The sequence below is a fragment of the Vombatus ursinus genome, unplaced genomic scaffold (assembly GCF_900497805.2).
Source record: "Vombatus ursinus unplaced genomic scaffold, bare-nosed wombat genome assembly UNPS02014867.1, whole genome shotgun sequence".
In the NCBI taxonomy this organism is placed as follows: Eukaryota; Metazoa; Chordata; class Mammalia; order Diprotodontia; family Vombatidae; genus Vombatus; species Vombatus ursinus.
This window is the reverse complement of record NW_020954645.1, coordinates 3,208,136-3,235,935: the sequence shown is the minus strand read 5'-3', so window position 1 is coordinate 3,235,935 and position 27,800 is coordinate 3,208,136. Positions and strand designations below refer to the sequence as shown.

Below are 27,800 nucleotides of genomic sequence, written 5' to 3'. Positions count from 1 at the left end.
CAAATGTTAAAAAAAAAGTTTTCACATGCAACTGGGAAATAAGATATACAGGCAATGGGGTGTAGAAATCTATCCTGCCCTACAGAAAAATTGAAGAAGAAGGGGATAAGAGAAGGGGGGTGGCAGAGATAGAAAGGAGAGCAGGTTAGGGAAAAGGGTATTCAGAATGCATGTCATTTTGGAGTGGAGGGAGGGATGAGATGGGGAGAAAATTTGGAACTCAAAATATTGTGGAAGTAAATGTTGAAAACTAAAAATAAATAAATTTAAAAATAAAAAACCCAGAAGGAGAGATAGAAACAGAAACAGAATTTGAAATTCTCCCCTTCCCTCATCAAAAGTACATTTTAATATGTGTATTAACCTACCAAGGCATATTACAAAATAATTTTCAGAGGAATAAAGGAGGCTCTATATGAATAAAGCCCATACATGGGTAAGCTATGCCAATTTATTGAACATAATTGTAAACCCACTGAATTGAAAAAGCATTTATTAGCTGCTTACTATGTACTCAGAGCACTTGCTAAGCCTTGGGGGTACAAAAAGAAAAATGAGATAGTCCCTATTCTCAAGGAGCTCTCATTCTAATAAAGGGAGGAATTACCTATAGGAAGATTCAGCTTTAAATCAGATAGAAGGGTTCTATAAACCTTAAGGTATAGTGGCAAAGTAGATGCAACTTTGTTAATATCATTTCCATTAATAAAGCTATAACCACTTCTGATGTTGAATCATTGAGGCTGTAGCCCCTGCTCAGGCAGGTATCAGGTTATAACTCCACAAATGTTCCTCCCAAGGATGATGGCTGTGAGGGCCTGGCTGGAAATATGTAAGAAACTGCTCTTCTCCTTTCAGGAGGGCTTTTTGGCTTAATGTCCTGAACTGTCTCCACCTGAGTCTGAGGGAAAGTAGTGGCATCATATGACCTCCTTGAACATGCTGCATTCCCTAGGGCTCCTTGCTACTTCCACTAGGCTACTTGGAAAAGGCAAGAACGTTAACAGCTAAAGAGATTAAGAAGAGCTTTCTTTCAGTAGGTGTCACATGAGTTGAGCCTAGAAAGAAACTTGGGGGTCTAAGAGGTAGAAGTGAGGAGAGGGTACATTTTATACATTGGGGACACTCTACTATCTAAATATGCCAGCTTAACACTGCCAATCAGATTGCCAAAGGATGTTTTTATAAAATTAGACAAAATAACAGTAGACATGGAGAACAAGATAAAAAGCCTTAGGGGAAAAAAAGTAAATGGGGGAGGGGGTAATAAACATAATCTCAAATTATATAAAAATATAATAATTTTCAAAACTGTAAGTTACTAGAATTTTTAAAAGTTGATTAATAGGATATATTAGATAAGGGTTGGGGGGAAAATCTCAAACTATAGTATAAAAACAATAATCATCCAAACTATTTGGCACTTAAAAAAATAGAAAAGAATATGAACTACTTATGGAAGGATGCCAAATTCAACAAGAACTGCTGGGAAATTTTTTAATGTAATTTAGCAAGATGTTTATTTTTAGTCCTACCATTTACATACTACAATAAGTTCCAAATGATTGTATAACCTAAACAAAAAGAGTTTAAACAAAAGGATAAGGGAGAAATTCTACTCTCTCTCTTGTCTACTTGGCTGTCTAACCCACATGCTGGACTTCTTTGCTTTGTCTTGAGACTAAAAGGTTAACAGGGTCCACTTGTCAACAATGATTTTAACCATGTGACCAGTTCATCTTTCCTTGCTATCATACAATTATTAGATGATGCTTTTTAATCCTGTTCTTTGCAATTGCTCAGTGAGTTATTGTGTAAAGATAAAAATTTTTGCAGAAGCAAAATAAGACTAAAAGATGAACTGGGAAAAATCTATACACAAAATGCTTCTAATAAAAAAAATCTGACTTCTAAAGCCTATGAGGAATTGAAGAAAATGTGTAAGATTTAAGAGCCATTTACCATTAGCAAAATGGTCAAAAAATGTTAATAAATAGTACTCAAAATAAGAAATTTAAATTATTTTCAGCCACCTTGAAAAATTCTTATAATATATTAGTAATTGAGAAAGCAGATTAAAATAACTGTTACATCTCTCCACATCCAGCAAAATGGCACCCAAAAATTATTTTTAAAAAAAATTTTAATGTGATATTGGCTGGTCTGTGAGGAAATAGACACAATAATTAATTGCTGTTGAATATGTGAATTGGTTCGAGCGTTTTGGAAAACAGTTTGGAATTTTACAGTCTGTCCAGACAAGACTCTTGTATAAAACTTCTCCTGCCTGGCTGTTTGAATTCTAGGTATCTAGTCACCCATGAAGAAATTCATTATAGTAGGTTTGTTTTCAGAAAAGAATTAGATCGAAGAGAGCTTTTGTAATGACCTTTTACTGCACACTAGTAAATTTTAAAAAATTTGACCATAAATATTAATTGCAAAAAATGATCTTGTAAACTAATTAATTTCTAACATATGCTAATTTTATTACTTAACTTGTGGGGAGAGGGCTCTTTTCGTGTACATAAAAATTATCTAATCTTTCCTCTTATATCTAGGTAGCCCTCTTCACTTGCACTTTGAAGCCCTTCTGAAAGAGGACCGACTAACATATGAAGCTCTGAAAATGTCTCCACTTATTAAAGGTTCACGAGTTCTCACAGCTACATACCCAGTGCTAACACCATCTCTCAGCCTAACCAGTAAGTTCTACTTCATAGTACCTTCAGACTGACAGAGCAAAAGGAGGGAATTGGTACTCATCCTTTTTTCCCCCTAAGCAAAACTACTTGACGCTAATGGTTGCTTTTCAATCATCTTTACTCCAAGAGTAAACTTATCTACATGTCATGACAGCATTTCAAGCAAGAACAATTGACCCTTGACCATAAAATGTGTATCTCTGGTTATCACAAAATTCTTCCTTTAGTTTCATCCTTGTCATGTTGTGCAATGTCTTCTGAAGTTTCTTCTGGAGTCTTTCTTGGTCCTTCATTATGTCTCCTGCTTCACCTAATGCCTTTCTCCACAGACCCTAAAAACTTGAAAACCATCCTTCATCTTTCTGCCATTGGAATAGTAATGTTTGTTAGATATTGACTCCTCCTCCCTCCCCTTATCTTCCAGTTCTTTTTCCTCCTGCTTTTTTCAGTCTCTTCATATTTATTGACTCTTTCTCTACTGGCTACGAGCATGCCTAGTTTTCCTGTGCTCTTGAAAAACTTCACTTTTAAGTCTGCTATGCCTTCAAGCTGTCCTCCTATTCTTCATTTTACTGCCAGACTTGTGAAGAGAAGCATCTGCTCTTACTGTCCTACTGTTTTTTTAATTTAACTTCTTAGTGTGGCCTTTATTTCTTAGACCAATTTTAAAAATAAAGCGTCAGGTTTTAGGATGGTTTTTTACTGAAATATTTCATCTACAAAGTGGGTTAATAGTTTCAGTAAAAGCTTTTATTTACAAAAACTAAACAGCTTGAAAAATGACTGGTAATTTTTGCCATACTCCTGGAGTACTGTAATAAAAATATTGTCACATTCCTAATTTAACAAGTTTCCAAAATATTTTATATGAAGCAATACTTTAGAAAATTATTCAAACTTATCTAATTAGTATTTTAAAACACAGTAAACTTTTTTCCCCTCTGTTGTCCTTTGGTCAGTTAGGACAATCAGAAAAATTGTATGAAAGGTTCAGAAAATTGGTGACTCTGGATATTCAATATTGTCCTTCAATTTCTTTGCGTCTTCATCTGTTTCTAGACTGCTTGTCAATTCTTTTTCCTGATCATTGTTTTCATGATCTCTTTTAAGAGGCTGACTATGAATTTGTAACAGTCGTGCTTTCTTGGGTGATCTCTGGTTCCCTAAGTCAAGAGATTTACGCTTAACTCCACATCTTGTTTCATCATCTTGTGGAAAATTGAGGCTTTCTAGCATCAGCGTTAATTTGCTCACCAGATGAAATTTATGGTCAGTGTTACAGCAGTTTCTAGAAATCTGCCTGCCTTTCAAACAGACAATACATGAACGAAGAAATCTACAACTTGCGAAAATGTCCGTAAAGCTTGACAAGAGAGGAACATTCTCTTGTGTTTCCAGGTCACAGCTTGTTACCTCTGATACTAGAGTCTTTGCTCTATTTCTTGCTGCAAGTTCTTCGTTTAGTCTATATCCTTTATTAATTTTTCTACTAATTGCTCACTGTCTAATACTTGAATGCGTATTTCATTTAATTCTTCTTGTATAGTGGCATATAGTTCTCTTATCTTCTGTTCCTCTTTTAAAGTTACATTTTTATTTTAAAAATTCTGACCTATGTGCATGGACTGTTCAGCCAAAGGCAGTGGATGTGCAGGAACTCAACACAGTCTTATATCCCTGTGGCTCTAACATACCCAAGTTGGTTACCACTGAAGGCACTTTATGGAAAACTCCTTCCTGAGGTCTATGTAATGCATGATCCAGCCTATGAATGGAGCAACTTTCTGTGGCTATGCTTGGTGTTAGTAACAGAAAAACAAGACCCTGATTTAAAAGATGTTCTTGTAAATTTTTGTGAAGAATCCTTTCTCGAAATGTCATCATTTGGTCTGAATTACATCTGAATTTGTGCCATCCAATAACATTCTTTTTGCAGCATGGGATGACCTTCTTCAGCTCCTGCTCATTTACCTCACATGAGCTGAAAAGCTGATAGCATGAAATGTACCTTTGTATGTCAGTTGTGTAAACAACTTCAACATCATTTAGTTGAGAGTCTGTAACACTGTTCTTGGCTTCACCTTTCACTTCCCCAAGGAGAAACCTTCCCCGAGATCATAGCTGATGTCCTCTCGCCCTTCATTTCTTCCCCAACCTCAGACTTCCAGCCACCCTGTACATGCAGGCTCCCTGCCTGCTATCCTACTTCTATACCTCCCACTCAGTTTTGACCCCATTGCACTTTGGTTTCCAACTTTACTCTTGTACTGAAACTATGACCTCAGAAGTTATACACTGTCTCTACTCAAAAATCTGATGGCTTTTTCTCAGTCTTCATTCTACTTCCTCCCTCTCCCCTTACAACTTTTTACTCTTACCTCCTAGGTACTTTCTTTCCTAGCTTTTATACCATTGCCATACCCTGATTTTTCTCCTGACCACTTAATTTAGGTATCCCCTAAGGTTCTATCCTTGGCCTCTCTTTTCTTTCCCTATACCCTTTCCCTCATATATCTTATTTACTCCCATGCATTCAGTTATTTCTACACAGATGACTACCAAGTCCGTGAGTCTAGCTTTGAACATCAAGGGGAGGAAATTGGAGTATATCCAGATTGAGGCAGTATGATTATGATATAGCTCCAAACATGACTTTAAAGCTTTTCCTTCTTTTTTTGTGTGTGTAGAAAAAGTACTATCTCTGCTGTGTTTAGAAATGGTCCCTCCTTTTCAGAGGTTCCAGAATGCCAGTTAGTGGCAAGCAGAGTGTTATCTGAACCTCTACTTCTAGACCTGCACTTGGGGATCTTTGAGTACAGTTATTGATTAAGGAGAACGGAAGTATGAGCTTGGAATTCTCCTGACTTTGCAGCAAGTTTTTCTGATAAAATTTTCATTTCTAAGATGTATGGGGAACTGAGTCAAATTTATAAGAGTAAGAGCCATTCCCCAATTGATACATGGTCAAGGGATATGAATAGACAGATTTCAGAAGAAGAAATCCAAACTATAAATAGCGAAATGAAAAAATGCTCTAGATCACTAATAATTAAAGAAATGCAAATTAAAATAATTCTGAGGTACTGTCTCACATCTATCAGATTGGCTAAGATAACAGAAAAGTAAAATGACATATGCTGGTAGGAATGTGGGAAAACAGGTATACTGATGCATTGTTGTTAGAGCTATGAACTAATCCAACCATTCTGAAAAGCAATTTGGAACTATGCCCTAAAGGCTTTTAAACTTTGTATACTCTTTGACTCAGCAATACCCCTATAAGGTCTATACCCCAAAGAAATTAAAGAAAGAAGAAAAGGACCCATATATACAAAAATATTTATAACAGCTCTTTTTGTGGTGGCAAAGAATTGGAAACTAAGGGATGCCTATTATTTGGGGGGGGAGGTGATAATTAAACAAATTATGGCATCTGAATGTGATATGGGATGCTATTGTGCTATAAGAAATGATGAAGGGAATGGCTTCAGAAAAAAAAAACTAAGAAGATTTGTACAAACTGATTCAAAGTAAAATGAGCTGAACCAGGAAAAACAATTTGTAAGTAACATCTATATTGTGAAGATAATCACCTTTCAAAGACTTCATAATTCTCATCAAAACAATGACCAACCACAGTTCCAAAGGACTCAACAGTATAACATGCTTTCCACCTCCAGATAGAGAACTGATGGATTCAAGGTACAGATTAAAGCATATTTTCTTCTCTTTCTTTTTCTGTTTTTGGAATAGCTAATGCCATTTATTTTGTATGGCCATACGTATTTGTAATGAGTGTTGTTTTTCTTCTTAGTGAGTGGTGAATGGGAAACGAAATTCAGTACTAAAAATAAAGTAAAATTGAGTAATTCGGTACTAAAAATAAAGTAAAATTGAGTTAGTGGGGAAATTTTTTTCCTAACTTACTCGAGATAATGAAGATAAAGGGTCTTAGCCATGAAGCTAGGAACTGTGAGGCAATTTGGGCCAGTACGGACATTGATCTGTGAAGCTATCATAAAATGAAGGGGAGGACCTTTTCCATGAGTTTCAAAGATGAAAGCAAGAAAAATTTAACATATGGTTCTAGCCAATGATATGGGCATAAACTTCCCAGAAATTTCAGGAAGAGTGTCATGAAAATGACCCTAGGGAAGATTTCTAGTCTTCATCTCCCTTCTTGTTTTCAGTTTTTATATTTATGACTTGTTTCCTCCTCCCTACAAATGTACTCAAGTCACCCCATTCTCAAAAAATCTTCACCTGACCCTGTCATCCCCTCATGCTCATTTGCTATTCCTCCTTCTTTTCAAGAACTTTCTAGAAAAAGATGTTTCTACTTCTTGATTTCAGTCCTTCACCTTCTGCTTACTTCTCAGCCCGTTAGTCTTGCTTCTGAATCTGCTACTCAATCAAAATTGCTGTTTCCATTGTTACTGATGATTATTTTGAACCATCAGATTTTTTTTTTTTTTTGTAGAGGCATTCTGCAGACTTTTTTGATTGGAGCTTTGTATTCTGTATTTAGGAGTTCTGTGCAGTTTACTTCTATTATTTCTTGCATTACTTTGTTTAGGTTTTTTGACTTGTCATGTTCTTCAGGGAGGTATGATACTTAAGTTGTTGCAGCATATCTTGTCTCTATGATCACTGTGTTTCACTTGTAGGGGAAAGGAAGAGGAAAGGGAATAAGCCTTTATAGAGCAACTGCTATGTGCCCGGCACTATGCTAAGTTCTTTACAAATATTATTTCTCTTAATCCTCACGACAGACCTGGGAGGTGCAGGTACTTTATTTTATATTTGTCATTTTACAGTTGAGGAAATTGAGGCAAACAGAGGTCAAGTGCCTTGCTCAGGGTCACACAGCTAGTAAGTGTCTGGAGCTGGATTTGAGTTCAAGTCTTCCTGACTCCAGGTTCAGCACTCTATCCACCTATATAAAGATCCTGCGTTCTTTTTAAAAAATTTTGAAATTCAGTTTTATCTTCAATTCTAGCTTCTCCTCTTCCCCCCACTGAGAAAATAAGAAAAACAAAACCCATTACAAATACGTGTAGTCAAACAAAAAATTTCTCCATTAGCCATTTCCCCCAGAAAAGTATATACCACAGTCCATACTCTGAATCCATCTCCTATCTAGCATTTTTCATCAAGTCCTCTAGAATGGTTGTTGAATGCTAGATTGATTAGAGTTCCTAAGTCTCTGAGATTGTTTGTTGTTGTTATTGTATACATTGTACTTCACTTTGCATCGGTTCATAGAGGTCTTCTTAGGTTTCTCTGAAACCATCACCTTCATCGTTTCTTATAGTGCAATGATAGTATTACACCACATTCATATAGGATAACTTCTTCATCTGTTTCCCAATTAATAGGTAACCGCTCAGTTTCTAGTTCTTTGCCATGTGTTTTTTCAGTGTTACTACGTTTTACTTCTTCCAATTTGTCTTTCACTTCAATATATTTGTACTCTAATTTGTTATTCTCTTTTGTTTCTTTGGAGAGCCTCACCACTATGAATTTAAATTTTTCTACTCTGCTAATTATTGCTAATATCCTTGCCATAAATTCTGCTACTTGTTCCTTACTAACTTCCCTCCTGATTGTAATCTCTTTCTTGAACCATTCTGAAATATCTTGCTGCATTTCCATCTTTGCTTAGCAATGAGTTCTGCAGTTTATTAGGCATTGGTTCTGTTTCCTTTGTCTTGCAACATTTATTTAGAGAAATTTATAATCTTTTACGTATCATTGCTAGTCTTCTGATTTTAATATTTACCCTGTTAACTTATCATGTGTTTTAACTTGTGTACTTGACTTTTAACTAAATTTTCTTCCTCCTGAGATCTTGGGTGATTATAGTCTTTTTTTCTTATATTTCTCTGTTGCTCACTTTCTGATTCTTCCCCTCTTAATGTTCAATTTACACTCTAAGACTGCACTTCAAAGATGTGTCAGTCTCCTCCTGTATTAGGGAATTTTATGTATAACAGATGGAAGCCAGTCTCTTTTCCTTCAGTCCAGGTGGCCTTCTGCTCCTGTTCTCTCCATTCTTTGTTACTCTAGAAAGTCTGAGTCGGTGTCTGCCCTTTTTGTAGGCTTTGGGAAGGGCAATAATGGACATTCTTGTCAAGTTCTTGGGCTTCCTTAAGCTAAAGATCACCATAGGCAATGCATTACTCCCTTGTTTTATACTTTCCCTTTTTCTACTCATGACTGGGCAAAGTTAAGGTCTTCTGCCTCTTGCAACTGGCCCTTGGTACAAGAGCAGGAATGGAGTATATCAGCAGAATTTAAGCAAGAGGAAAATCCCTGAGCAGGTCTGAAAGCACTGGCCCAGGGGTTAGTTTGTGCATATTGAATAACATACAAGCTGGTGGGGGAGGAAAGGTACTGAATTCATAAAGGATTAATGTTCTCTCCTGTTAACTCCTAAAGCTGATATACCATTTATTTGGTTACTTGACCCATGGTGACAACTGTTACAGCTTAGCTAAAAGAAAAAGAAAATAAAATCAGTCTGGGAGGGGAGGAAAATAATTGCAAACTAAAGGGTTGGCTAAACAAATTATCACTTACGATTATAATGGCAGTAAATGGTTTCAGAGAAAACAGGGAAAATTTTTATCAAATGATGCAGAGGGAAGTGAACAGAACCATGAGAAAAATTTGTAACACAACATCAGTACTGTAATAAAATAAAAGAACAATTGTGAAAGACTTAAAAACTCCAATCTGTCTACTATGCCATACTGCCTCATTGCAGCTAGTACAGTATATACACTCAGACTTTTTGCATGTTTATTTTTGAAGCCGTGGATCAATGCAAAATTTTCATTTTAAAATGTTATGTTTTCTTACTTTGAACCTATGATAGCTTGATTAACTTCCCCTTCCCTCTTGCTCTCTTTTTTTATCCCATTTGTGTCCTAATTATTACCCAAACTCTTGGCTATATCCTGAGCCACATCAAGAAGCAGTAGTTCTACAAGGCCATATTCATTTTATTAGTTTTATCTTCATCTTTTTTCTGAGCCATTTGCTTTTCATTTTTGTTTATTGAAAAAAAATTGATAAATGCTTCTGTAATTCATAGATATTCTCGATCTACAGATTCACCTCTTAAGGAAGGAAGACACATTAAAGGATCAGCAGCCAGCCCTAGCATGTTTGCCTCCAGCCCACAGACACTGAAACCCAGTCCTTTGGAGCACAATCTGTCACCTTATATTGTTGATAGTTCTACAGCACCATCATCCAGCCAGCCCTCAACCAGTTCTGCCTTGGTGAGTCATGGTTAAAATTAAAATGGCCATCAAATAGATACAGTTATAGTCCAGTTTCAGAACATGAAAAGGTTTCTGGGAATATCCATGTAGCCATAACATTGTATATAAAATTTGTTGCTGCCTTGGTATTAGTCCACAGGTTAATATTCTTATAGGCATATATTTTTTAGTCCTAACCTGTGATGTCATCGTTGTGGAGAGTCCCTGTGAGGGTCAGTATGGCATCTTTTCTGCAGCTTCCAGCCATAGAGAGTTGCCGAGGGCCCTGAGAAAGCAGGGACTTGTTCGTGATCACACGGCCAGTATATGGCAGGGACAATACTTCCTGACTGCAGAACCACCCTTTCATTTGCTTCTTTTGCCTACAAAGAAGCAGGGATTTGAATCTCCATTTTAGTAACTATGTACCTCACTATTTATTAACTATGTTCCTCATATTTAAGAATCTATGACTGCTCCTTGAATTTCTGTCACTTGTGATGAAAACTGTAATGTGGTGGTAAGAGTAGAGATGTGCTTTTCCCTGCTCTGTTCCTCCTCACAAGTCATAGAACGTTTTCATTTGTGACAAAATTGGAATGTACACAACCCACAACAACCTGCCAAGTCCAATGGCTGGACTTAACCCTTTGCCTATTTGGAATTGACATTTACGTGTGTCCTGTCCATGCTATCCATGATTATCCACTCTGACTTGGTATCCCAAATAATAATTGACTTATATTACTTTAACTTTTGCAAAGTAATTATACATATGATCTTATTTGATCCTCATAACAGCCCTGTGAGTTATCACATTTATATTATTATTCCCATTTACAGATTAGAGAACTGAGACTCAGAGAGGTTAATTGCTTTGTCCATGGCCAAACAACTAGTACGTGTGAGAGGTAGTATCCCATTGCTTATCTCCACTGACTTCAAATCTAACACTCTTTCCATTATGCCATGCTACCTTTTAATGTGAGATTTCTATTCCCCAGTAGATCCATGGTCAAAGGATGCGAACAAAGTTTTCAGAAGCATTGCAAATTATTAGTAACCACATTTTTTTAAATGCTATAAATCACCAATAGTAAAAGAAATGGAAAGTAAAGTAACTCTGAGGTTTCAGTAAGATGACAAAAAACAAAAACAGTGAATGTCGGAGGACCTTTGTGAAGATAGACACTCTTGTGCTGGTTGAGTTGTAACTTGATCAGATTATTTTGGAAAGCAATTTGTAATTATGTAAGACAAGTTACTAAGTTTGTGCCCTGTGATCCAGTAACCCTGATATTGGGCCTATACCCCAAGGAGGTAAAAAACATACCCAAGGAGTCCTGACATCTACTGAAATATTAATAGTGGAACTTTCACAGTGTAAAACTGAAAACAAAGTAAGTGTTCTTTTGGGAGGAAATGGCTAATTAGATTATCACAGCATTTCAGAGTAGGAAAGGACTTAAAAAGCTGTCCACTCCAAACCTGTACCCGAAAAGAGTCTGCATCACAATGTGAAGAGACAAAAGTTCATCCATCCTCTGTGTAAAGACCTCCAGTGAAGGGAAAATCCACTGCCTCCTGAGACAGCCCATTCCACTTGTGGGTAGCCTTAATTGTGAGAAAGTTTTTCCTGTCATCCAGATTAAACTTGCCTCTCTGCAACTCCCACACGTTCCTCTTGGTACTTCCCTCTAGTGTCAAACAGAAAAGTCTAATTCCTCTGCCACATTTCAGCCCTTCAAATACTTGAGCACAGTTATCATCCCTCACCCCCCCACCCCAGTTCTGTTCTTCAGGCTATTCATTTCTGTTTCTTTCATCTGATTCTCATATAGCATGGAATCAAGACTTTTCACAGTCCTGAGTGACCTCCTCTAGCTTATCAGTGTTCTTGATGACCTGTGGTGGCCAGAACTAAACACAGTATTCTCCATGTCTGTCCATGGCAGAGTACAGTGAGATTATCACCACTTTATTTCAAGGAGCTGTACTTTTCTTAATCTAATACAAGATCATGTTAGCTTCTTTTAGCTGTCCACCAAAATCCCCATATCTTTTCCAGACAAACTGTTGTCTGCCCATGCCTCCCCCATCTTATTTGTGGAAAGTCAGGTTTTTTTAATCTACCTACAAAACTTCACATTTATCCTTATTAAATTTAATCTTAATAGATTCAGCCCATTATTCTAGCAGCTATACAAGCAGGCCTGTCAGGATCTCTTTACATCCTAACTAATGAAGTATGTTAACTATCCATCTTGGCTTTGTATCTTATTAATGTAATGGAATATTATTATGGAGGAACAAGTAAATCTGAGAATTTCAGAAAAACATGGAGTGACTTAAAGGGACTACTGCAAAATCAAGTGAACATTACACACAATGACTGCAATCATCTAAATGGGAAAAAAGGAAAAGAAAAAAAAGAAAATCGAGTCCTAAGTAAGTGTAATAATCAGTTTTGATCCTAGAGAAGAAACAGTGAAACCTTTAGCAGCATGTGTAGCCATGTAGGAGAAGAATGTCGTACATACTATCAGATGAGGTCACTATTGATTTTGTTGACTAAACAGTTTTTCTTTGTTAAAAGGAAGCATTTAAATGCTGTGTAGAGGGCAGAAGATGCAGGGCCCAGGGACTTAAAAGAGAATAAGCGTGATACAAATACAAAAGTTGAATAAAAAAAAATTTTTTGTGGAAATCTGTGAAGACCTAGAAACATATATCTGAGTTTTTATAATGTCCCTGCACTTTAAATACAAGTCTTCAAAATCAATTTTAGATTGGGCCAACCAGTATCACGCTACAAGGCATCTTGTCAACTCCAGTAATTTTTTTTTTTACCTGTTCATTTAAGTGTAAAAAGAGGTCTCTATCAGTTATTATACCGCCAAGCTTTTCAACCACCATTCTAGACACTAGTAGTAGCTAGACTCTCCTCAGTTCTACAGGGGTAGACCCATGGGACTCCTCAGCCATTATATTGGCCCTCTTCAAGTTTAACTCAAGAAGGTGCTGAACTAGCCTTTTGTTTCCTCACAGACTTCTTCCAAGTTCTCCTATGGTTCTCTTAGAACCAATTTGTCAATTATGAATTGAAACAATCAGCCAAATGAAAGCACAAGTAGTAGATAAACTTGCTAAATCATTCTCTTAGCTCTCACATCTAATTTGTTTATTTGGTGCTAATGTCATGATATAACTTTTACATTTCTGCTACGTGGGGCTCATACTGAAGCAAACCTCAAAGAAGAAGCGGTCAGAAAACTCCTATGATATCGATAACATTGTGATTCCTATGTCCATGGCAACTGCTGCTCGAGTTGAGAAATTACAGTACAAAGAGATCCTGACTCCAAGGTAAAACAGTTGGTTTGCAATTAAAAAAAAAATGTGCTTATTAATGGTAAAGAAGATACCATTTATGAGAGTGGTATTGGTGTCACTGTCTTTCAGTAGGAATTTAGAAGTGGAATAATGGGATTAAGTCTTTATCTGTGAAATGACAAACCCGCTATCTTAAGTAAAGGTATTTCTATTTGACCCAGAATTCTCACAAGAGAATATAGTCATCAGTAATTAATTGTCTATCTTACAGATTGTCATTATCTTGGTTTTCTTCATTTTGTCACCACTCTTTTAGGCTATTTCTTTTATTTTCATCTCCTTGTTTATTTTCTGTTTTGTTCTCTCCCCTTGTCAAAACCTAACTGTCCCTTTTGCTGCTTATTTTCTAAATATTCGTCGGCCAATTAAGGAATGACTAAATTAAAAATTTTAAATTATGTATTTATCATTTTACTTATAAGGGCTTCTTATCTTTAATTAAATGTTCCATTCTTGTTCTTAATCATAAAAAGAATGAAAATCATTGTGTTATCTATATTACCATTGAAGCACCAATTGACGAATATAAATATTTGATCTATAATCAATCCAGAGTGTGACCTTGTTAGTGAAGGTTATACTTAGCATAAGTCATTTCTTGAAGAAACTTATCACCCTAGAGGGTGGCCTGATACTATCTGAATTGAATTTAGTTGGCAGCTGGCAAGTTTATTTTGGGTTGGCTGAGGGAGGCCAGGGCTGGGAGTTCATGAGAAATCTATAACCCTGATGAATTTGGTGGATTTGTTTAAGGGGTCCTTCAATAAGCTGAATGTTTAGCAATTTTCCACAAAGCCTTTCATTCCTCACTTAGGCTTCCTATTATCTCAGTGATGAGATAAGATAGATATTATCTCAGGCCTGAGAGGAAAGAGAAAAGATAAGTAGTGGTGAGAGGCCCTGAGCTGTTGTTTTGTTATAGTAATCCTTCGTGTTCTCTTTTCTTTAGTTGGCGTTTGGTTGAATCAAAAGAACAAGAGACATTAAATCAGATGGATTCAGAGGTAAGAGTTAACAACATATATTTTATTTAGCATTGGTAACATAGAGGGTTTTTCTTGTTAGTTCTTCCTAACAAGGATGTACGGTGGAACCAGAAAACCTTAATTCATATACTTATCTGCTGCTTATTATTTGTGTGATATTAGGCAAGTTCCTTAACCTTATTCTTATTTTCTTCATTTATAAAATTAGGTAGTTGGATTAGGAGACCATTAAGAACCCCTACACCTTCAAATCAATGATATTAAGAGCCAATAAGTGAAAATTGGATGGATGCCTTTCCTCAGCTAAGTTAGTTTATATATTTAAAATACAAAATTACATTAAGATCTTCACTCAGAAACTGGCTTGCCAAACAAAAGCAATTCATTCAACCCTGTTACATATTTTTTTAGGTTAATCAGTAAGTAGCTAGAACACAAATGAAGGTAAAACATTGCTCTGTTTGTTTCGTTTTCTTTTTAGGATTTGGGGGGCAGGATTTTGTTTGTTTTGGTGGTTGATTGGTTGGGGTTTTTTATTTATTTTCTTTTCCAGAAAAAAAAATGCCATTCTTTCTTCAGGTGAGAAAATAATAGCAAGGTGGAAGCAGTAATAGCAAGCGCATGAATATTTATGTTCTTGGCCTCTGCTCTTTTCTTTATAAAGTCAGGGCTATTTAAATAAACTTAAAGTGGGTTGGCAGAGGTTGCTGACAAATACTAACCTGTTTCTTAATTGTGTACTGACATTTTTAAGCACATAAGTTATATGGGTTTGAGACACAGGAGGCCTTGAAGCTGAATTATTGTATTCTTCCTGGTATCCCCATTTTACAGTTGAGGAAAGTGAGTCAGAGATTAAATGACTTGTCTGGAGTCATGTAGTTATTAAGTATCCAAGTCTGGATTTGAACTTAATTCTTCCTGTCTCCAAGCCCAGTGCTCTATCCTCTGTGCCACCCTGTTCCTGAATACTGTCAACTGCATATGCCCTGTTCACCCTTCTGGCCAATGTAAATTTTTTAGCACATTGATAAACTTCAGTGCTCATAAAATAAATCCTGGTTGGCAAATAAGAGAATCATTATCAGAGTTATGTTCTTGTGTTGACACAAGAAAGCAGTTGGCAATTGATCAGAGAAATAGTCATTTAAGTATATTGCTTACTTTCATTTTCCTTGGTTTTCTGAGTGTGTACCTCTCTTCTCTATAAAATGTCAAAGCGAGTAACTATTTTGTTGATCTTACAGTACAAGAGCACCTAATCTTACTCTTTATCAAACTCTGCAGTTTTGCATGTGTATGTGAACTGTTTAAAATGTAAAGGCAGTTACTTCACTAGTCACTAAGAGCCCTCTAAACCAAGAGCTTTAATATGAGCCAAGCCTTCGCGTGGTGTTCTCCTTGGGAATGACCAAAACAAAGTCAGAAAGCCCATAGAGAGGCCTGAATTTAAAGTGGCACTATAGTTTGTCATGCTGATGGTCAAATCTTTATACCCCCTAAAAGTTCATTCCTCCTTCATCCTCTAATACCACATGGTCTCATTAATGGAGAAATGAAAATATCTGCCCTTACTTATAAATCAATAATATAAGGATCTGTAAGTTCATTGGTCTGGGTACTCCCTCCCACTAACAACACAACCCTTATATAACTTAGGCCTCTTAAATTTCTACAGCCAAAAAAATTCATGACTATGTAGTCAAAATGTTGCTGAACCTCTCTGAACTTAGCTAGGCTGGTATTGGACCCCTTCTCAAAACTTTTCCAGCTTAGGAGAATATTGCCAAGGTCTACATTGCAGTGACAGAGCCTTCAAGAATCCAGGGTCACCTCTTCAATGCAATGAGGTGTTAGGATATGACGTGAGTAGGACCATATTGTGACACCTTCTGTATTAGTGTGGTGCTCCTTAGTCATAGGTTAGAGATCAACATGAGCAGAAGTAGTCTTCATCCACCCACCAAGGTTTCCAAGTGTTTACTCCTCTTTCATAGTTGCTCGCTGGTATGTATTTCAAATGATGATTGTTCAGCTCCAGTGGACTTGTAGGGCCCCCCTGTATCTGCTTTTTTGAATTGTCACTGACGTGGCGGCAGATGTTTTAATACATATTGTGGTTGGTAGCACTGTGCTCACAGTATATGTTAGTTTTCCTGATGTAAGATCGTGTGCTTTATGATCCAGAGAATTTTGATATTTTGTGTGTCATCATTGTGACTGAATCTGATTGTTTTTTCTTTTTCTTAGTTAGAAGACACATCTGATGATGCTTATCGGAACCGTCACACCAAGTATGAGGAGCTCGAGAGAGCACGCTGGGATTCCTGGACAGCAGCTGCTATTTCCCATAGACGAGGGAACAGGTAAGTTTTAGTGGGAAAAAATGAGACTGTAGAAGTCAGTAGACCTGGGTTTTAATTCTGGTTCTGTCACTTAATTGTGACAGTTAATTAGTTGTAATAGTCTATAATAGTCACTGAACTTCTCTGGTCCTCAGTTTCCACATCGTTGAAAATTAAGGTGTTATAAGATTCCAAACTTTTGTAATATGCCTAGGGAAGAAAATCCTAGGGGCCTAAAGCGACCAGATATACCTATATAAATAAAAGTTAATTAAAATAACACAAGAAAAAATAAGATCAAGGTGTTTGACTAAATGATATATAAGTTGTAAGCTCTTCTAGTTTTAATAATGTGATTCTAGATCTAATCGAATTTTCAGTTTGTGAAGAAAAGCTTGTTTTGGGGTTTTTTTCCCTTAGGTTGGTAATAAAATTAAGAGTTGTCTGAACAACTAATTATGGGGTTTTGTTATGAATAATCTGATGGTGATTCCCATATTATAATTTTTAGCAGATCTTCCAATAAAGGCGAAGGCCGAGGAGCTCAGCCTATCCCTGCAACAAGCCTAGTAGTGTCCCAGCCAGTATCTCCAGATACAGCATATCATAATTTTAATGATCTGGCCCATTCTTCCACTGGAACTTCTAGCCCTGAACCTTGCAGCTTGTTGCAGTCTCTTTCCATCAAGGACAGGACTCCAGTGCCATCTTCTTGCAGTGAAGACACCTGTTCCACTACCACTGATATTGGTGATGATGCAGCACAAGTAAGGATTACCATTGCTTCTCTGAAGTTGCAATATTTCAGATAACTTAGGTGGCACTATTACCACCTCTAGTATCTTCTTATGGTCATTCCCTCATGAAGAAACTATCTGTTGTTGCTTTTACAAGTTCAGTGCTCTATAATTGCAAATGCTGCAGCAAAAATGTGTTTAGTATCTTCAATCTAAGCAGTTGCCTTGACCTCTGTTTTACCTTACCCAAAACCAAATCAAAAAGGTTTTAAGGATGAGCTCTGAGGATGAGAGTGTAAAAGATGGTCATGCCATAGCTGTTTTAAAGTATATATTGCCTCTAGATGTCTAGAAGTTTAATTCCCATAGTGTAGAATATAGAATGACCTCTTTGAGGGCAGGGGCTTGGTTATTTTCATCTTGGTGCAATACTTAGTATAGTGCTTTGCACATTTAATAGATGCTTCATTAATGAGTATTGCTATACTTGGTTTTGGAATTGTGGTCATCCTCATTGCATAGAATGGGCTAAAATCTCTGACCCACCCAAATTTTATGTCTCCCAGGATAAATGACCAAAAGACATTGCTTGTTTCCATTTATTTCTAAAGTTAAAATATAGTGGTTTTAAATTGTAGCAATATAAAGACTAAAAGATAAAAATGTTGGAAGTCTTTCTCCATTTGTTTTCACTCCTCCCCCACCCCCGCCCTGCCTCTATTGTGTGCTTCACTCTTTGTTGATTTTTTTTTGTCTTTTTTATATCCTCTCATTACTCATTCTTCATATCTCTCCCTCTTCCATGACTGTCCACACCATTTTACCGTAGGATATTTTTAATTTGTTATATTGGTCCAATAGTTTTTGGTTGCCTAGCTTTTATAAGTAATTGGTGCTGTGGCAGCTAGGTGCCACAGTGGATAGAGCACCGGCCCTGGAGTCAGGAGGATCTGAGTTCAAATTCAGCCACAGACTCTTACTAGCTGTATCACCCTAGGCAAACCACTTAACCCCAAATGCCTCAAAAAAAAAAAGATTAAAAGTAGTTGGTGTAGTTTCTTTATAAATCATATCACTTTTAACTATTTTACTGTAAGCTCTTTACTTAAAGTGGAGGTTTGGTTTTTTTTTTTTGCTTTTAAGAAAGTTTGATCTTGTGCCCTTAATGCTCTTTACCTCCCTGTCTCGTAGATAGTTCAACCCTGGGAGCGCCGTACATTTCCTCTTTCAGACATATCTTGTCAAGCTCTCTTGGATCAGCCTAATAAGCTACTGCCTCCTGTCCCAAAGCCATGGTGTTCAAGCAGAAAACCCAATCCCAGGACTCAAAACAGCCCCCCGGAATCTCGCCCTATTCCCAGCAGTTTGCCTGAAGGACATTGCCAAGCCAACAGCAACAGCTGCATAGAGGAGTTCACAAGCCATGAATGCTTCTCATCTAGGCTTCTGAAGAACAGATGATGCCTTGGGTTCCCATGACAGGTGCTGTATCACATGCAGGCTCATCTACTTCTGTTCAGTATCCAGAGCTTGGCAGGTGAGCTAGCCCAGCAGAAGGGAGCCCAGGAGTAGTCACTGCTGCCCGGGAGACCAGTCATAGGTGGACTTTGGGCTTCCCACTACCACAGGTAGGCGGGTTCCAGGATAGGCGAAGTGTGGAGGCACTTTTATGAGCCTTTGAAGTACAGGGAAAGGACCTGTGTAGTTTGGGAGAAACTCATCCACTTAAAGAGTTTGGAGAGAAGGAGAGAAGGTCTGGCTGGTTTTGAAGACCAGCAAGTTTAGAGCTATGAGGGCTATGGCCCATTTTAAAGATTAGAGGAAATTGGAAGAACCAGATTGGAAAGAGTGGATATGCCTTTTGTAGATTTCTGGTTCTTGGGCATCTCAGGGTTGGTGAGTATGCCCAAGAACACTCAGGCAGCTCTCAGGGCATTTAGTCTGTGCTCTTGCATATAAGTAAGAAATAGAGCCACTTTGCAGGGACAGACAAAAGCCATTGCAGCCTCCCAGTTTTTTGGGGTTTTATATATGCATTCCCAGGGAGCTGATTACAGTGCAGATGCAGGTGTATGTGGAGGAAATGTAGAACTTCAATGGCTGTTCTGTTCCCATGGGCTCTGGGTTTTGTTTCTTTGTTGTCTAGCATAAACATGGCTTCATGGCTCCTTAGAGTAGATGAAGGTCAGGGTCTTCGATGCACATGGATTGGGTTTTATTAAGTTATCTAGACACTTGATTCCAAATTTCTTCTAAGTTCCATTGTTTGCAGTTTCTTGTCTTGATAATAATTTCCCCCAGTCACATCATGATTTAGATGACTGGAGTTTCATATCCACAGTCTCTTTGGAGCCATCCTTTTTGGAAAGGAGAGCTTCATCTGTATTGAAGATAACAAGTTAAGTTGGTAAGACCAGTGAAGTTAAAGAAGCGGCAGATTTCTTGGTAGATGCTAGAATTAACATGCTTTCTTCAAATCCCTGCAGGGAAATAAATGGGTTATTTAGCCATCTGAGGAGAGTCTTTGTAGCACATGATTCTCACAGCTGTCCAGAATGGAACACTCACTTACACATGCATGTCATGGAGCTGGATCAAGGAGGATTGGAATGTCTCTGTCTGAGAAAATTACCCTCCCCCCATTTCTTCTGTTTACTAGTGATGATGATGATGATGATGATGATGATGATACTATTCCACTACACGAAGAGATCCTTTAACTTATGAAAGACATCAGAGACAGGCTTCTCCTTTCTTAGTCATGTGATTGATTTGTGATTCCTTAATAACATGGCTTAGGTGTGGGCCTGCCCGAAGGCTTTGGACCTTTCAGACTCCTTTAGAGCCCTCTATTTCCATAGTAGTTCTGAAAGGGACCAGTATTATTACTATATCCCTTTCTGATTTCACATTACTGACAGTTCCTATGAGGCTTTTTGGAAATTAATAAAATTAAAACCACTAGTTAGGTAACAGACTTCCTCCCCATGTCTAGACCCCTTAGTAATTTACACATACTGGGTTCCAGATAGCTCTATTATTTGGAGAGATATGCCATGTCAATTACATTGTTGGTATGTGAGACCCACCTAAGAGATGTATTCTAAGAAAGCCATGGATTCTTCAGTAAGAGTGCTGGAATATTTACTGACAGATATAGGTGTTTCTTTTGCCCTGTAACTTAAAGATCTGTCTCTTATTGTAATAGGAAGAGTTTCCCATCACCTGCTTTTCAGCACTACCAAACTATCCACTTTCTTTCCATATGTCCAAGCACTCAAGCCACAAGTTCCCTAAGTTAACCCTTTTATTAGTTCAGTGGGAAAATGTCTTGAATTCCCATGGGACAGTCACTTTTTATTAGCCTTAGCATGGCACAACAGCTCTGGTTCTGCAAATCTCTGGCCATTTTTAGGCTGTTTTTAATCATAACATTCATAAAATCTGTCTAGCTATCCTGATTGTTTCAACCAGTTGACAAATAATTAATGTTACATTTCAGTCCCTTTCACCCTTACCTACTGTATGTATACATTTGTCCCTTTTTGGTGTAACTGATTTGTACATACTTTATACCCTTATTTTTTATTTTGTGTTCCTTTGGATGTGTGAGAAATGATCTGCAGATGAAACACAGGGACTGTTAGCTGCTGTAATGTCTGAAGGAAGCAAAGTGCATTTCAGTGGCAATGTTACAAAACATGTTTCACAATAACTACTTCAAAGCGCTTTGTGCTCAACACTAAAGCTAAGGAGAAAAAAAAAATAAACATGTAATTTACTGAAGTGTTCCAAATGAATCTTTCTTCTGTAAAATCTTTGTGCCTTAATTTTAATTAGGGGTCTTTTTGTTTAAGGTGGATAAATTATCTTAAGCAAACAGCTATATTTTAAAAACTTAATTACATGACTAATCATTTCTTTGCTTTGTTACTTTGGAGGTAAAGGGATATACAGCCAGGCTTCATTTATTACCAGTGTTCTCCTTTATTCAGTAGAAGTATGGAATGAGTCCACAACAGGCCCACTGACTGAATCTGATGGAAAGGTAATGAAATACATGACAGGGGTAAAGAGCTATGAGCTCTTGAAAGAATGCTTGTGACTGAGTAAGGAAAATCCTTTTTTTTTTTTTTTTTTTTTTTTAATCTGGTTCAAGGATAGGGAGAAAGGCTTTGTTTTCTTCCTTAAGCAAGGCAATTGGGGTCTGTGTAGGCAGGACTTAGAAAAGGAACCCAACAACTTTTCAAGAGTATGTTATATTTGGCCTATACCTCCCAGTATTACATCACCAACCCACTGCATATCCTTCCAGATGAAGGGCGTGACATAACTGGACTTGTTGAGAAGACTTGAATTCAGATCCTGCCTCAGACACTTAGTAGCTTTGTGACCATGGACAAAAAACTTAATGTCTCTGGGCCTCAGTTTCCTCATCTGTAAAATGAGAGAATTTGACTGAATGGCTTCCAAGGTCTCTTCTGGCACCAAATCTGTGAATCCATTACTACTATAATATCAGAGGGATTTCCGGGTCTGTGTATCATAGACCTGATAATATAACTGTAATACTTTACCCTCTGTGATACACATTATTTGGCCACAAAGAAGTGGCGTCTCCTAAAAGTATTTCCAGGCCAATATACTTCACGGCCTTTTCCATCCTGAAACATTCCTGTCCATTTCTAAACTTATCACAGTATCATCAGATGATGGTAAGAAGTGTTTTTACATAACAACTGATGCAAAACCAAGAGAGATTGTGCTAGTGAAAATGAGGAGACAGCAGGGAGAAAAATGTAAGCCTCTGAAAAGGGAATGCTTCATTATGATGGGAGAAAAATAAGCACAAAGACGTGTAACCTGGAGATAATGGCCTTTTGAATGTCATGGCCAAGAGTCCAAAGAAGGGTCACAAAAGATCTGTGTCCATGATAGCTGCTGAGCTGATTTCCAAAAAGTAGACCTGACGAAAAGAAAATGAATTGACAAGAGGATTTGAACAGGCTGCCAGCCCTAGTGTATTGCAAGCAAGGATAGCATACATGAGCCCCTGAGGTATTCTTTTTTTTTTTAATTTCAGAAATGCTTTTATTAATTTATTTTAATTTATCAATAATCACTCCATAAGCTTTTGAGTTTTACATTTTTCTCTCCCCTTCCCTCCCCACGACAGCATGCAATCTGATATAGGCTATACGTGTACATTCCTATTAAACATATTTTCACATTAGTGATGTTGTAAATAAGAATTAGAACCAATAGGAGGAACCACCAGGAAGAGGAAACAAAACACAACAGAAGAAAAAAAAATAGCAAATAGTATGCTTCGATCTGCATTCAAACTCCATAGTTCTTTTTTTTCAATGTGGATAGCATTTTCCATCATGAGGCCTTTGGAGATATCTTAGATTCTTGTATTGCTGAGAAGGGTTAAGTCTATCAATATTATTCGTCGTACAATGTGGCTGTGACTGTGTACAATGTTCTCCTGGTTCTGCTCACTTCACTCAGCATCAGACCATACAAGTCTTTCCAGGTTTTTCTGAAGTCTGCCTGCTCATCATTTCTCACAGCACAGTAGTATTCCATTACATTCATATACCACAGCTTGTTCCTTTATAAGCCCCTCAAATACCAAGCAGCTGAATTTGGGCAGTTGACTCAAAAGGGAAAGAGTTAGCAACATCACCTGATAACGATGAAAAGGAATGAAAAGAAAACTTAAGACATTCGTACACAATCAGAATGAAAACAAAGACACCATTCCCTTATGAATCCACTAAATTAATTCCCTTTCTGGCTGTCACCAGTGCCCCTCTTTTTCCTTGACAGCCTTCAAGATTAATATTGTTCTCTGGAGCTTTCTTATCTTTACCTCTTCTTATATTTCCCTGTAACATTTCTACCTTTTATACCTTTCTACCTGATATTTGCATTTGGTTTCATTAACTGAGGCTGCTTTTGATTATCACAATCAAATTTTACTTACATAACATTAAAAAAAAATTTAGATAGGACTCCCTTTGTCCATACAGTTTAATTTGCCCCAGGCCCTTCATACAAATAAAAGCCACCTTGGTAGTGGTACACACAGAAAAAGCACCATTTAGACCTTCATAGAAGTGTTGGTTAAGTAAACTGAGTGACTTGCTTGTTGGAAAATATTTTCTGAGCCGTTTCTTTTTTTTCTTTTTTGGCTAGGCAGTGGGGTTAAGTGACTTGCCCAGGGTCACACAGCTAGTAAGTGTTATGTGTCTGAGGCTGGATTTGAACTCAGGTCCTCCTGAATTTAGGGCTGGTGCTCTATCTACTGCACCACCTAGCTGCCGCTGAGCCATTTCTTTGTGGAAGAAACATGGTTATTCATTCACAAAGACCCTTTTTCAGGCAGAGATATGAAAGGAAGGGACTAACAAAGGCATTAATTCAAATAGCATAGCAAGAACAGTATATACAAAAACATCCTCCCATGACCTGCAGTGTGCTCCCTCACAAATGCACACTTTAAAGACATTTTGTGAAATATTAGTGTCAATTTTTTTTCCATTTGGTCACGTAACTGAATAATTTCATATAAGATATTCTCTGGCCCACTCGGCAAACTACTCGTGTTTACAAAGGGTCTTCATGTCATTATTTGGTAAGATCTTGAAATCAGAGGTTTCATCAGGCAGCCATGAATTTAAATTTATTCCAGTTTGTTTTTTTCTTCAGAAACTCATTGTAGAATGCCAATTTTTTTTTGTTTCCCTCTTCAGTAAAGTTTTGTTTGTTTTGTTTTGTTTTTTGGTGAGGCAGTTGGAGTTAAGTGATTTGCCCAGGGTCACACAACTAGTTAGTATCAAGTGTCTGAGGTTACATTTGAACTCAGATCTTCCTTACTCCAAGGCTAGAGCTCTGTCCACTGTGCCATCTAGCTGCCCCTTCAGTAATGTTTTGAACCTTGATGGTGATTATTACCTCAGTTTTTGCTCCATTGTTATTCTTATAGCATTATCTGGCAATAAAAAGATAACCAGTACTATGTTATCTTTCTAAGTGAAAAAGTTGGGTAATTTCTTCTACATCTGCTGAGATACCCAGCCTCTTTTTTGTAGTGGCTACATGTATACTATATAAGGTATAACTATAAAGTAAAGAAACCAATTTTTATGAACAATTTTGTGGGAATTAGTTCAGTCATCCTCAAAGGATGTATTTAGACACGTTGAGTTCTTGCTAAGTATGCTGAGAATGTATGAAACATAGACTTGCAATTGAATGGCCTGCATCTCCCAGCTCTTTTGTAGCATTCCAGGAATCCTCATAGCAAGGAGCAATACTGTACTATGAACAAAAACAAGTTTGAGAACCTCTAGTCATTCTAAATACAATGGAGTATTTTCCTTCTAAGAACCATTGTACTGTAATACTGACTCTGGGATGTGCTCCAAAGGTGGGATCTTTTGTGCATTAGGTCACCAGAAGGGTAACTACTCTCAAGGTTCCAGGGGTAACCCTGTGGGTGTTCATAAGCACTCACCATTGCGCTTCTCATTAACAACCAGTAGACGTAATTAGCTCCTAACAAAGGCATTAATTCAAATAGCATAGCAAGAACAGTATATATAAAAACATCCTCCCATGACCTGCAGTGTACTCCCCCACAAATGCCCACAGTCTCTGGGGAGAGGGTGGGCACAAACTTAAAAGTACAGCTGAGGCACACATAGAAGGAGCACTCTCACAGGTCTCTATATCCTTTCTCTCTTCAGAAGGTCCTCATGAAGTTCACTGCTGGGTAAGATTGTTCCAGTGGTAGGCTAGGTTTTGCTTCTGGAAGGGCAGCTATGATCTTCACTCCCTTCAGCTTCAGGCTGGCCTGAAGTCCTTGGCTCAAGTACTGTTCTGCTATTTCAGAAAGAGCAAGAAAACTTCAGCCTAGGATTAGCAGAAGCCTGCCCAGTTCAGTCTCTCAGGGCCTGGACCTGCCATCTGAACCATGCCATGTCCCAGACAGAAGGTATAAGAGCAGAGATTTTTAGCTTTTCCTTTGAGTAGGTCTTCCTGATTCTGGACTAGATACCCTCATTGCTGAACCTTACTCTATCTTAAAATGACCATCTAATACACTTCTTAAATCTTCATCTCAACAGGATGGGCTGTGTCTTGTTTTGTTTTGTTAATTCTAAGATTATCTCTCTGTCTACTCAAATGAGTGGTTTGGGAAAAGGTACTGGGATACTCTATACCTATGCCTCTGATGCCTATCCATCTGTTTCCATGTCTTTTTTATTTGCAAATAAGCTACTGAAAGCCTCACATTCTTAACTAGGGGTCCTTTATAAGGTGCAGATTTATCTACTCTTTCTGAACAGGAATCATTCTTTACATTTCTTTATCTCTACAGTCTACCCCTGATCTCCTTTAAATTTGTCAAAACATGAAGGGGGTATCTTAAAACAAATCTCAATTTCAAGTAAACACTTGAATATTTTTCCAGGTAGTCGTATCTTGCAGCAAACTTATCTGAGTTATTGCTACTGTGACATACTGAAAAGAGCTACTGGTTGGTAAGACTTTGGGGATCAGGCAGAATTGAACTAGATAGTCTCAGGGGTGTCTCCAAACTCTGATATTCTCTGAGTATTGGATATTAAGTGAGAAGACTCTGGTCTGAATCCTCTCTGAGACACTTTTTAATAACTGTGACCTTGGACAAATCATTTAACTCCTTAGGGCTTCAGTTTCCTAATTTGTAAAAAGGTGATAGTAATACTTGTTCTCACAAATTACTTAAGAAAGACATCTATTTGATAAGAAATAAAGGATAAACTAGAGCAGCTAGGTGGCAGAGTGGATAGAGCACTGGGATTGGAATCAGGAAGACTCATCTTCCTGAGTTCAAATCTGGCCTCACACATGTGTTAGCTGTGTGGCCCTGGGGCAAGTCACTTCGCCTTGTTTGCCTCAGTTCCTCAATCTGTTAAATGATCTGGAGAAGGAAATGGCAAACCACTCCAGTATTTTTGCCCAAAAAAAAAAATCCCAAATGGGTTCACAAAGAGTTGGAAACCACTTGACAGCAACAAAGGATAAACTAGAAAGCAGCCTGGCATAAATTAAAACTAAAATAATAGTTTTATCAACATCTTATACCATATACCACAATACATTCAAAGTGGATACATAACCTGAATATTATAGATCATACCATTAAAAAAAAAAAAATAGAGAACCAGATCAGATACCTTTCACACCTGGGCCTAGGGGTGGATTCTTAACCAGACAAGGGATAAGAGGCAATTACAAAAGATAAATAAATAAGAAAAGCAGTTAACTGGAAAAAGTTAAAAATGCTGATAAAGGGTCTCATATGATAATTAATAAGTAATATGAAACCAAAAATCATTTCCCAATAGATGAACAGTTTTCAAAACAATTGTAAATTATTAACAACCACATGAGAGTGCTACAGATCACGAGTAATGAGAGAAATATAAATCAAAATAACTCTGAGGTTTCACTTTATACCCCCCAAATTGGCAATCATTCAGTAACATTCCATTCTACTCCTATATCAAAACTGATCCAGCCATTCCTCATTAGTGGGCATCTTTATGTTTCCACTTCTTTGCTACTGCAGAAAAGGAGCAGAGAGAGTTTCAAAAGAAATTTCATAAAATACTCAGAGCTAGAATCCTCATTTTCAATGAGGTTATTAAAGAAAATGGAAATGTTTACCCTGAAGAAGAAAAACTTAACAAGTTGAATGCAGATTAACTGAGAAGTTAGAATGCCTCCAACACAGACTATTCCTGTTTCTTATCTTTGCCAATTTTGGACAATTTGGAAATGAAGGTGATGTTAAAAATAAAAGATCAATTAGAAAAAAATGGTAAGCACTGCTCTCTTTAGCCTGGACCAAGTTGATCACGTTCCCTGGTCTCTGTGTAGCCGCAAATCTTTTATTATTCACTTTTGTCTCCCTTTCCCAGATAGATCTCTAGGCAGTCCTAGAAAACCATCCTCATTCCCATAAATGTCTCATGCGAGGTTTAACACATTGAACACCTGCTACGTGTCTGTTTCTGTATTATTGGGGGAATGCAGGTGGGGATCATCGAGGGACGGAGCTGGACCTGTTATTTTATCAGGATGAGCAACTTCTGATATGGAAACTCTTCCACCAGTGCAGGTGGGCATTTTGTCTGTAGCTCAGTTTGAGTGGCCTGGGATATCAGAAGACGAAGTGGCTTGTTTGTGGTCAAGTAACTAGTGTGTGTCAGGAACAAGAGTCCAGGGACAGCGCTTCATCCACTACACCATGTTACTTGTATAATAGTAAAGATAGTAAATTGCTTATACCAAGGTGCTCAAG

The 27,800-nt window shown here is 37.5% G+C and overlaps 1 protein-coding gene across 1 annotated transcript in view; it reads left to right on the top strand.

The window, feature by feature from the left end:
• Nucleotides 1-21,233, top strand: part of LOC114028008 (KAT8 regulatory NSL complex subunit 1-like) — a 172,114-nt gene extending 150,881 nt beyond the window's left edge. The window contains exons 8-14 of the mRNA XM_027842175.1: nt 2,562-2,705; nt 9,822-9,994; nt 13,221-13,342; nt 14,319-14,373; nt 16,606-16,721; nt 17,212-17,467; nt 18,629-21,233. Coding sequence (XP_027697976.1) covers nt 2,562-2,705; nt 9,822-9,994; nt 13,221-13,342; nt 14,319-14,373; nt 16,606-16,721; nt 17,212-17,467; nt 18,629-18,898 — 1,136 coding nt within the window. The 3' untranslated portion in view covers nt 18,899-21,233. The remainder of the gene's footprint in view (nt 1-2,561; nt 2,706-9,821; nt 9,995-13,220; nt 13,343-14,318; nt 14,374-16,605; nt 16,722-17,211; nt 17,468-18,628) is intronic.
• Nucleotides 21,234-27,800: the final 6,567 nt, after the last annotated feature.